This window comes from Mus musculus, chromosome 1 (genome assembly GCF_000001635.26).
Source record: "Mus musculus strain C57BL/6J chromosome 1, GRCm38.p6 C57BL/6J".
Taxonomy (NCBI): Eukaryota; Metazoa; Chordata; class Mammalia; order Rodentia; family Muridae; genus Mus; species Mus musculus.
In genome coordinates this window covers 136,427,043-136,439,382 of record NC_000067.6, presented here as the reverse complement: position 1 = coordinate 136,439,382, position 12,340 = coordinate 136,427,043, and the positions used below count along the sequence as shown (strand labels likewise).

General features: G+C 43.9%; 1 protein-coding gene across 4 annotated transcripts in view; it reads right to left on the bottom strand.

The window, feature by feature from the left end:
• Nucleotides 1-12,340, bottom strand: part of Ddx59 (DEAD box helicase 59) — a 40,922-nt gene that overhangs the window by 16,810 nt on the left and 11,772 nt on the right. For 3 of the 4 annotated variants that reach the window (NM_026500.3, XM_006529844.4, XM_006529842.4), the window contains exons 5-7: nt 6,820-7,071; nt 5,518-5,670; nt 4,749-4,877 (exon numbers count right to left, since the gene is read on the bottom strand). In NM_026500.3, coding sequence (NP_080776.1) covers nt 4,749-4,877; nt 5,518-5,670; nt 6,820-7,071 — 534 coding nt within the window. The remainder of the gene's footprint in view (nt 1-4,748; nt 4,878-5,517; nt 5,671-6,819; nt 7,072-12,340) is intronic. The other variant, XM_006529843.3, reaches the window with a different exon arrangement.

The window sequence follows — 12,340 nt, the reverse complement described above, 5'->3', positions numbered from 1 at the left end:
TGAAATGTTAGATTTAAGTCATTTTACAGAGTCCTCACTTTGACAGAATTAAATGAACACAAATTTGTGATTCAAATATGGAAACCCACAGCAAGCACCAACTCTGCTTGTTTCTAAATACAAAATGAAACTATTCTGAGAAAGTTCTCGGGAGAAAGGAAACAGAGCCATGGCTAACTCCTGCTCATCAGTGGACACGGCTAACTCTTGCTCATCAGTGGACACGGCTAACTCCTGCTCATCAGTGGACATGTAAAATCAAAAGTCTAAACTTAGAAATATTTAAGTGAGCCAGGTGTGGTGCTGCACTTTTAATCCCAGCACTCAGGAGGCAGAGGCAGGTGGATTTCTGTGAGTTTGAGACCAGCCTGGTCTACATAGGGAGTTCCAGGACAGCCAGAGCTATACAGAGAGAACTTGTTATTTAAAAAAAAAAAAGGAGGACAATAGTGAAGTGACCTGATGGTCCCTAATGATATATAAGTGAGTTTTAAGGTTGCAGAAGACAAACTCTAAACACATACAAGGGCTGAAGGCCTCTAGGGAATGGGCTGGCAAGCGAGGAAGCAAATGCTGTGGTTTGTTTCAACTTCCAGCTTTATTTGATTTGCTTAATTATATTGCTGGATTGTTCCAATAAAATAATTAATATAAAAATAGCTGCAATTCATGAAAGAAGAGAAACTATTCACAAATCATATATTTGATAAAATACATTCTCCTAGAATATGAATAAAATATTTAAGGCTTAATAATAAAGAAAATCTAATTTAAAAACTGGACAAAGGATGCAAACCTTACCAAAGAGGACACACACACAGCCAGGAAGTACATGAAAGGCTGTTCCTATTCACCACCAAGGAGAGGCAAGGCAAAGCCAGACGAAATACCATTCCTTCTTACTAAGGAGGCCAGAATCCAGGGATGCCTGAGACTGCAGCTGAGTGCTTGCCGGGCAAGGAGGAGGCCCTGGGCTAGATCCCCAGCGGGGCATAAACCAAGTGCAGAGATGCGTGCCTGTAATTCCAGCAAAAGAACTGGAAGTTCAAGGCTATCCTCAGCTATACTGAGAGATTAGGGTCAGCATGGAATACACGAACTCAAGAAACCTCAACTTCAATCAGTCAGCCAGTCAGCCAGTCAGCCAGTCAGCCAGCCAGTCAGTCAGAGAGTAAGACCAGCTGGCAGATGAAGAGAAACTGGAACTCATATATTGCTGAAGAAAATGTAAACAATACTTTGGAGAACAGTCTGGCAGGTCCTGACAATGTTAAACAGAGTTACTGTGGAAATGAACAACTCTGATCCTAGGTACGAGCCGCCAGGAATAAAAATATGTGGACAGAAGCATCTGTACCCGAGTACGCACAGTAGGGCCACTGATATTAACAGTAGCCAAAAGGTAAAACGTACAATTCGTGAGTAGGTACATAAAGGGGGTATGCCATAAACATTTTAGACAATAAAAGAACTAAACAAAATATAAATATACATGCTATAAAATGAGTAAATATTAAAAACATGCTAAGAAAAGAAAGTTATAGAAGGCCACACACGGCATGATTTCTTTTATTAGAAATGACCACAAGAGCCGACTCTACAGAGGCAGAAGCAGAATGTGAGCAGTCCCGGGATGAGGGAAACAGTTCGAGTGGTCGCTCAGTCACGTGGTTACACGGATGAGGGGTTTGTCTTTCATCTGGATGGGGAATGACTGCTGATGATACGGGCCATCTTTTTTAGGGTGGTAAAAATTTCCTAAAACTGCCTGTAGTTATGTTTGTACAACTTCATCAATATATTAAAACATTTAATTGTTTGAATCCACTTTAAATGAGTGAGTTACAGTGGAGCGGTGGTGGCGCATTCCTTTAATTCCAGCATTCGAGTGGCAGAGGCAGACAGATCTCTGAGTTCGAGGCCAGTCTGGTCTACAAAGTGAGTTCCAGGACAACCAGGGATACACAGAGAAACCCCATCATGAAAAAACAAACAAACAAAAATAACCCCAAACAACAACAGCAACAAGAGCGTGAGTTGTACAATATGCGACCTGTAGCTATTGATAATTTATGATGAGATAGAGCTGTAGCTGGCAGTAGGCACTCGTACCTGCAATCCCAAGGACTTGGGACGCTGAGGCACCACAAGTTAGAGATGAGCCTGCTCAACTTGGAAAGGTATAATCTCAAAAGTTAAAACAGTGAGAGGGTGTGGCTTAGTAGCTCAGAGTCTGTCCAGCAGGCACACAGCCTTGGGGTTAATACCCCGTATAAAATGAAAACAACCTCCAATATTTTCTGAATTCTAAGGTAGCTGAAGTTGATGCTATCTAATATCAAATTTCCTTTCCCAGGAACTTTCTACCTTTGAAAATAGAAACCAGACACACGGAGATTTCTACCAAACTATCTTTGACTTAGCAGTTCCACTGGATTTTTTTTTTTTTTTCAAGACAGGGTTTCTCTGTGTAGCCCTGGCTGTCCTGGAACTCACTCTGTAGACCAGGCTGGCCTTGAACTCAGAAATCCGCCTGCCTCTGCCTCCCGAGTGCTGGGATTAAAGGTGTGCGCCACCACGCCCGGCTTCCACTGGATTTTTTTAAACACAGGGTCTTGCTATGTATCTCAGGCTATCCACAGAGTCCTAGGTTCAAACAATCCTCTGATTCAGCCTCTCCCGGAGCTGTAACTCCTGGTTGGACCACCATGCTCAGGGCCAGAGCAACTTACTGTATAGTAACACTCATAAAAAGATAAGTACTCGACAGTTACTGCAGCATTCTTTAATAATAAAACATTAGAGACGAACAGCCAATAGAGGATTTGCTAACTCATAGTACATTCATACAACGTATCATCTTATAGCAGTTTAAACAGGACAAGCCAGGTGAGTTAGGGAAGACACTGAAGAGCCTGGCCACAGAGTAAGCGCTCTCTACTATGAACAGTTACTAAATGATACCAATTATGCATGCTGATGAGAAAAGACATCTGAGATATATTTAATAAAGCAAGGCACAGAAGAGTAGATATGATATCTCATTTACATGTACTGATATACAAATATGTGTACCTAAGTGCATGTGTATTTACAATTTTTAAACTATTATCTGCCAAAACTCAAAGGGAGAGCCAAATGGTAAAGAAGGCTCACTGCTAGGTGCCAGGTGGCACAGGCCTTTAGTCCCAGCACTTGGGAGGCAGAGGCAGGCAGATCTCTGAGTTCTGAGATAGGCAGGACCACCCACAGAGACCCTATCTCAAAACAAAAGAAGGCTTACTTCTCATTTTATGCCTTTCCTTACTGTGACACTTGTTCCCTTGGATAAGTAGTTCAAGAATTGAAACAATCTAAGACATAGGCACAGAACAAGAAAACCAGCTAGCTTCAGCATCATCTGAACAGAGTCAAGAGCCCAGAGGTCCTCACCATATTTGGTGATGAAAGCCACAGTCAGCCTTGGGATGGGAGGTTAAATGACTGTAATCAGCATATCAGAGGCAGAGAAGCGTCTCAATATCGAAACATCTCAGAAAAATGTCTACCCAAAATTATGAGATGCTCGCAAGGAAACATTTCATTTGTTCTAACAATTATCTCCTGCAGGATATTTAATTCTCGATTAAGTCTAAGTAAGTCACAGTGCAGACACCGAAAGTCACTGAAAGACACTGTAAGTCACCGTGGCATTGGGAGGCGAGCCCAAGAGCATCAGAGAAAGGCTGCACTTGAGGTGTGTAAGCGATGCCTGAGAAGGAAGACAGGGAGCAGGCTGTGAGATAACAGTGCACCAAGCAGGGCTCTGTCTCTGCCAGAAAGAGGGGCATTGTCACTCTTGGCAGCAAAGCAGGGAAATGAAACTTTAAAAGGTGAAAGCTAGGACAAGCAAGGATGTGAAGAGAAGACACGACTCCTAAGATAACAAGCATTTAAAGGATCACCTTTACTCTGGCCACATATTCAACGCCACCTTTGAAAACAGCTTCCTTTTATAAACATAAAAAACTACCAGTGGGCTCACTGAAAGAAAGAAAAGAAAAAGAAGCAAAACCCAACCAATAATTTAGTGCCTGAAACGGTTTTTAAATATTTAATTTATGTCTAATTTATGTGTGTGGCTATTTTGCCTCTATCTGTGCACCCTGTGCAGGCCTAGTGCCAGCAGAGCCAGAGGAGGGTACGTGGTCCTCTGAAACTGAAGCTGCAGATGCTTGTAAGCAGCTCTGTGGGTGCAGGGAACTGAACCAACTCTCCTGCACAGCACCAAGTACTCTTAGCCACTGAGCCATCTCTTCTACATCCTAACATTAAAAAAACCCAACAGTTTAGGTTGCTCATTTCCAGTTTTTAATACAGTTTAGGTATATGTTTTTAGAAGCAAAAATTTTGTTTCTAGGCATATATATCAATTTTTTAAAAGTTTTTAAAAATTATTTTATGTGTATGAGTGAATGTTTTATCTGCATGTATGTATGTATTCTACGTGTATGCCTGGTACCTGAGGAAGTAAAAAAAGGGTATCAGAGACCCTGGGACTAGAGTTATAGATGGCTGTGAGCCACCATATATGTGTGTGTGTGTGTGTGTTTGTGTGTACACAAGTGTATATGTGTATATATGTATATATTTTTAAGACTAAAAATATATAAAGTTTTATGTTCTGCTTTTTAAAAATGTCTTCTCACCCAGACAACAGAGTATTTAATCAGATCAACAATGACCTGGCAGGACAGAGCCCCCCGTACCTGGTGCACATACTCATCCATGCTTGAAGGCATATCAAAATTCACAACCAGCTTGACGTTGACCAAGTCTAGGCCCCGACCCAGGACCCCCGTGCTCACCACGACCTCATAGTCTCCTTCCAGTAATCCCTTTCCAATAAAGAAAAAAAAATGTTCATTATTCAGGCCAGGAGTGGTGGTGCACACCTATAATCCCAGCACTTGGGAGAAAGAGGCCAGCCTGGTCTAGACAGAGTTCTAGGCCAGCTCCATAGATGGCCTAGACAGGTGCATAATGAAACCTGTCTAAAAAACTATAAGCAATAAAAAAAATCATTATCTAGAACTCATTTTATATGGCGTTGTGTAATTCTGGCTTTTTCTTCTTCTTCTTCTTTAATCTTAGTATTTTGCTGCAATTTCCTTTCAATAAATAGAAGTCTTACTCTTGAAACATGAATGCAGCTTAGGGTTCCTAACCACCAGGGGATTTATTTTACTAATTTACTCAAGCTCTTCCCCAGACCAAACTGACCCGATTTCCAAAAGGGTAGACTGTAAACAGCTATCCGTTTAGCACACACCCTCTAGAGAGCAGGCTTGTTGCTCCCACAGACAGAAGCCTAAACAGGAGGAGTAATGAGATTTATGGTCACTGTTAGCTTTGGGTTCTCTGGCACTGAAAAGGTTTGTTTTATATATATATGTATGTATGTATGTATGTATGTATAGAATGAGCTGGTGGCTGATCTTACAGGAAGGCAGAGAGCACAGAACACTGAGAACCCACCTTCAGGATGTCCCTCCTTTCCACCTGAGACTTCTCTGAGTGGATGGATGTGCTGTTCAGACCTGTGATCTTCTGAACCGCCTCGCTCAACAGATCTGCGCCTAGTTTGCAGTCCACGAATACTAACACTGGAGGCTTAAAGAGCTTCTGATCCTGAAAAATGAAACAAGAAATTAAATTATTCATAGAGCATAATTTATGTGGGAAACATCTCTGAAACCATTAGCATGAGCTAATTATTGAACAGTTTACAAATACTGATAAAAGGAAATTATATTTTGCTTGTTTGTTTGTTTTTTCAAGACAGGGTTTCTCTGTGTAGCCCTGGCTATCCTGGAACTCACTTTGTAGACCAGGCTGGCCTCGAACTCAGAAATCCGCCTGCCTCTGCCTCCCAAGTGCTGGGATTAAAGGCATGTGCCACCACCGCCCGGCCCATTACATAATTCTTAACCCTGCTCCCTAGTCTCTAACTTAGTACCATATTTGTAAGTAACTGCTGGCATATATTGGCCACTCTAACAAGTTTGCTTAAATTAGTTCAAAGAGTCTCAGGACAGAACACCCAAGAAACACTTTGAAAAAAAAAAGTATATAATTTTTGAAAGTTAAAATATTGAGGAATTGAGTACATGAGTGCATGCATGCATGTGGGGGTATGAGAGAGAGGGGGGGATCATATAGTTCAGGCTCGCTGGAGTTCATTAGTAGCCCTAGCTAGTTCCAAATACAAGGCTATTATTCTTCTGCCTCAGCCTCCCTAATACTGGGATTATAGGCATGAGTCACTCTGCCCAACTCATGAGAAATAATCTTCATATCTACATATATTTGCATAATAAGGAAAAGGAAACAGATTCTAAGCCAGAATGTATGGCACAAACACTCATACCTAGCACACCATGAGCTGAAGGAGGGTTCCAGGCCAGCTTGAGAGACCTCAAAAGGAAAACAAAATGTATCCCCCCAAACAACTAGGCATCTATACTGCATATTTTCAGAGATAAAACTTTGAGTTGGGTTGGTAGCAAATACCTTTAACCCCAGTATCAAGGAGATGGAGGCAGGAGTGTCATGAGCTATATGGTTTCAGGCAAGCCAGGGATACACAGCAAAATCCTGCTTTAAGCAAACATCAGAAGCAAAATTTGATTTGGTCTTAGAGGATTCTGATGTGGTAAAGGGATTTACCACTAAATAATGGCACCAGACTTCCACCCAAGTCCCCTTAAATGTCACTCTCCCTGGAGCTGTGGGAAGGCAAACATGCGACAAAACATGGCTGACAGCTTGAACACTCACATTTAGGATTTCAAATAATTTCTTCTTTTTAGCTGGGTCTTCTACCCACAGGATGATCTGCCGCACACTGGCGCAGGGCAGGTTCTTGTCCCCAGTGATGATCCTCACAGGATTATGCAGAAGCTGGTCTGTGAGCTGTTCTATGCTATCTGGAATGGTGGCAGAAACCAAGATGGTCTGACAGTCACCAGGAGTGTGTTCCAAAACGTCAAGCACTTGCTGCTGAAAGCCCATCTTCAACATGGTGTCAGCCTGAAACGAAGGCAGTCGGCAGTCAGCAGTCAGGCTTACTCAGCCCTGAAACCCAGAACTTCTCAGGATAAGGCTGGGTGATTAAGGACAGAAAAATTAAATCACAGAAAAATACATTACAACGTCAAAAGACCAGCAGGGAAATGTGTAAAATTATAGACTGTATAACTTAATGATCTGGATTATTATTATTAATAGCTATGAAGATAGATACACCACATATTTACCAATAAAGCACTTTTTAATTATGGCAACATATATTACTGTGCTGTTATGAGAAATGACCAGAAAGCTCTTTACTGGGTAATAAATGATTGCTTGGAGAAAATTATCAAACATTGTACGACACAATACTATTTATACTACAAAACAATGTAAGCAGTGTAGTCAGGAAATGAATTAAGCTGGAGACCAGTTTACACTGTGATTCTAGCACTCAGGAAGCCAAGGCAGGCGGACTGAGTTCAAGGTCAGAGTACAGAGCTACAGAGTAAAGCCCTGAAACGTTACACTGCTGCCGTGGAGAAGACCAGGGAGTTGTGTGTATTGGGCCTGGGGGTTCAATTTTGCTTTCAATGCTGAGAATCTAACCCAGAATCTGTACATGCTAGTGTCCCACTATTGAACTACATCTGTTGGCCTTAGATCTTGGAGACAAGATTTTGATATGCAGGCTGGGCTGGCCTTGAATTCTTGATCTTCTTGCCTTAGCTTTCAAGTGCTAGGTTTACAGGCATGATCCACCATGGCTGTTAGGGATCACTTTTGGATTTTCAGAGTTTTATTTCCTTCTAGCCATGGATGTCCTATATAACTAACTTACTTTAAATTTAAAAAAAATTAATGTTGGGGATACTTATGGTTTTAATTCTTCAAATTTCATGCCGAGACTTTACCACTAATGTGGGTTGGTGTCCTCTGTTACAATCTGTCTGCCAGAAGTATTTTCATCCACATCTCAGCATAAACGTCACAGACAGCCTGTGGTTACCAATCTAAGGAAGCCCACGGGTTGTCCCTGCCATACTGCATGGATAGGTACACTTGCCACAGCTCCATGGGCAGAGCTCATAAGCATCCCTTTCCACTCTATCCACTACACCAACGACAACTAGCATGCCAAAAGCCCTTTATAAACACTCGGCAACTTTAACTCTAAGCACTAAATAAGACCCAATTATGTAACAAACAGTGTATCAGTGTCCCAAACCTCTCAAATCTAGGAATCACCTGGAGTGAGGTTTTCAAGATCCCTGGGCTGCTGAATCAGACTATCCCAGTGAGAAAGGCAGACGAGATAACACTCGCCGGGCACACTGGGCAGTAGTTCTATGGTTCTGTTCACTGGTTTGTTGTTTCCATTTATTTGGAGAGACAGCTTCCCAGGCAGCCCAGGCTGGTTTGAATTTGTTTATTTTATGTGTATGAGTATTCTGCCTGCATGAAAGTCTGTGCTCCATGTACTTGCCTGGTATCTGTGGACGTAAGAAAAGGTGTTGGATCCCTTAGTACTGGAAATGAGAATGGTTGTGAGCCAACAAGTGCTCTTAACTACTGAGCCATCTTTCCAGTGCCCTCAGACTGGCTTTGAACTCACCCTCCAGCACCAGCCTACTGTTACACTAGGCCAAGCTGGGCAGACCTGTGCTCGGTTTACTGTGATATAGCCAGCTTCACAGTACAGAGAGCATGCACAGTCTGCAGCCTGTCCAACAGAACAGAAAGAAGGAAGGCTGTGTCCCCATGCAGAGGGATGGGGACAGTTTCAAAGTCCCTCATCTGAAGCAGAGAGGAAAGAGCAGGATGGGGTTGTGGGACTATTCTAGGGCAAAGGGAAGGCCTGACAAGAGACACAGATGGTGACAGGAGCAGAGGTTTCAAACTGCAAGGGATTATGAGTCCTGGCCCTCCTCTCGCAGCAGTCATCACCCCTCCTTACAGTCTCACTCTCAGTTCCTGTCCCTCTGCTGACTGACTCAGCAGCAGCTTCACACGCCAGGCTCTCAGCTCTGTCTTCTCGGCTCACTTCCCTCCAGCCTTCTCTTGGAGGACCAGATGTCACAGACTCCAGTAGACATCACAGACTCCAGTGCACTCCCTGTGCAGGAGAAAAGCATTCCCCGTCGTCTGCTGTTCACAGCAAGGCCAAGCTCAGACAATATTACCAGGACCCACATTTACTCGGTTACCCTTTCTAAAATTAAAGGCACAGCTATAATTTCTGGAGTCACCTCTCCAGCTGCCTTCTTTCCCCATATGCCATATGTCATCAGAAGCCTCATAAATGATTACTTTACAGGGACTCTCAGATTTAACCCTTCAGTCCCGGGGCCTCCACCCTGCCCTTGACCCCCTCACTCCTTGGCTGGTTCGCTGGATGCCTGGTCTCTGGGTCCTTCCTCTTTAAATCTCATGTACCGAGAGCAGGGAGATCGCCTCCCTAAAACACCACTTTTACCATGCTATGCCCAACGAGTAATTTAGAAGGCCTCACTGTCTCCCACATCAGATCCACAAGCTCCTGCCTCCCGTCAGGGCCTCTATAATTTGACCCCACCCTGGCTACCCAACTCCACTTCCTGCTGCTGCTCAGGAAGAATTCCTCCAGCTCCTTCCTCCTCCTCGACAAGTCACTTGGGCTTTCTGACTGTTCATCTCACTGGAATATTTCACCTGTCCTCCGGCTTTTAAATTTTTTTCTCATCTTCTAAGGAGCAGTTCAAATCCCATTACTATTTTTTAATAGTGTGAAAAACACTCACTCTCTTAATTCTATACCTGATCTTAACTGTCCTGGACAATTAGCATATCATATGCATAATACAGTAGTTTATGTTACAGTAGTTTTCCCTTCTAGTTGACAAGCTATGGCTATCAGACACTTTCCAACCTTTACCTGTTGTGTGGAAACCAGTCACATCCAGCCACCGTTCTCCTCTTCTAATATATTTTTTAAATGGTGTAATAGATAGAACCCAACATCTTGCAAATGCTAGGCAAGTACTTTACAATCCATTATACTCACAATCCTTTTTTAAAAAAGATTTATTTTTAGCCTATGTGTACTGTGCTTGTCGGCATGCATGAATGAGTACCTACTTGTGCCTGGTACGCACAGGAACTAGAAGGTGTCAGATCCCCTGAGACTCAGTCATAGACAGCTAAGAGCTCCTTTGTGGGTACTGGGAATCAAACCTGGGTCCTCTACGAGAGCAGCAGATCCTCTTAATCTATAGAGTCACTCACATCTCCTTCCCCCAGTCCTTGATGTTTTGAATCAGAGTCGCTTTCTAACTCATGCTGCTCCTGAACCTGAGGTCCTTCTGCCTCTGCTTCTCTAGGTGAGGGCTGGGTTTATAGGCGTGTGTACTCGTGTCTGCGTGTGTGTGGTGTTCCTGGAGATGGACCTGTATACATACAGACATGTATGCCTGTGTGATGGCCACCGGTCCACCTCGGGTGCCATTCTCCCTGGTTTTCGTTGTGGTATCTCCCAGTGGCCTGAAGCTTGCCAAGCAGGGTAGACTGGCTGGCCCTTCTGCCTGTCTCCACTCCCCAGCTCTAGGACTACACTGAGTGTGCACTACCACACTTAGTATGGTAGGATCTCGGGTATCGCGCTGACTAGGGCATCTTCACTGACTGAGATCTCTCCTCAGCCCCACATCTGGGTTTTTGTTTCTGTTTTATCCTCTTGGTTTTCTTGAGGCCCAGTGTTGCTATCTGTGAAGTCTAGATTGGTCTTGACTTTATGATCCTCCTGCCTTTGGCACTTCAGTAAGGCATAGGTAGAGGTATATGCCACCATCCCACTCTGGTGATTTTCATACTGCTACAGTTGTACAGGTTAGTTTCAAAAGATCATACTGGCCCCAAAGCCAGAAAGGTCATCAGCTCCCTTGAAACTGGGATTACAGACTGTTGTGAGCAGCAATGTAGGTGCTGGGAATTGAACCTGGGTCCCCTGGGAGAGTAGTCAGTGCTCTTCACCACTACTGCTGTTTTAGAGAAAATATTTGCCAATCATTGGACTATACTGTTTATCTAAGTACTTTTTTTTTTTTTTTTAGTAAAAATGTTGTTTATTTATTTATTTGTGGTGTGTGTGTGTTGTCTGTAGGTTACAGAACAACTTGTTGGAGTTTGTTCTCTCCTTCTACCATGCAGGTTCTGGAGACTGAACTCAGGTCATCTGGCTTGGGGCTTGGCAGGAAGTACCTTCACCTGCTGAGCCACCTTACCAGTCCCTATTTGAGTATTTCTGTGTCTCGGTAGACAGTATAATGTTTTTGCCTTTATTTCAAGTGTATGCCTTTCTTCTCAAAATTTCAGTATTACGTAGGTTTGAATCACAATGAAAATATTTCTGCAATTCTATGTAAAACGCCTGGAGTTGGTTAATCGGTACATTGACAGCATTCCTGTGCTAACTTCTGCAGCACCAACAACTGATAAGGCTGTTTCCCTCTGAGCTACAAAGAAACCACACCCCTTAATACTGAGGCACTGGGGCAGGAGCTTCAGACACTCCACACACAACCAGATACTTCCTTTGCATCATAATGGTCCAGGATGGCTGACAGGCCCTAGAACCCCTCCCTACCTGCCGCACAAAAGTTAAAGTGCCCTGAAGAGGTAGAGTGCGGCCACCCTGACTTCTACCCACAGCCATCCAGGGGGCGCTGACTCAGCACACCTTTCAAAGGTTTCCGTTACATTATTTTTCATTTCCTTTGGACATCTTAGTCTACCAGACACTGTCCAACATTGCTCATCCTCACTCCTGCTCTGTAAGATTAAAGAGCTTGCCCAAGTTCTCTCAGCAGCTGACTCAGACAGAGGCAGACACCCGCAGCCAAATAGTGGACGGAGCTTGGGGTTCTATGGAAGAATAGGGGGAAGGACTGCGGACCCAGGAGGGAATAGGGACTCCACCAGAAGACTGACAGTCAACTAACCTGGACCCTTGGGGGGCCTCAGAGTCTGAACCACCAACTAAAGAACATCCACAGGCTGGACCTAGGCCTCCTCCTCCCCACACATATGCAGCAGCTGTGCAGCTTGACCTTCATGTGGGTCCTGAACGACTGGAGTGGGGGCTGTCCTAAAAGCTGTTCCCTGTACTGGGATACGTTCTACTAGCTGGGCTGCCTTGTCTGGCCTCAGTGGGAGAGGAAGCTCCTAGCCCTGCAGAGGCTTGAAGTGCCAGGGTGAGGGGATACCCAGGGGGATCCGTGCACTCAGAGGAAAAGGGTGGAATGGGAGAAGG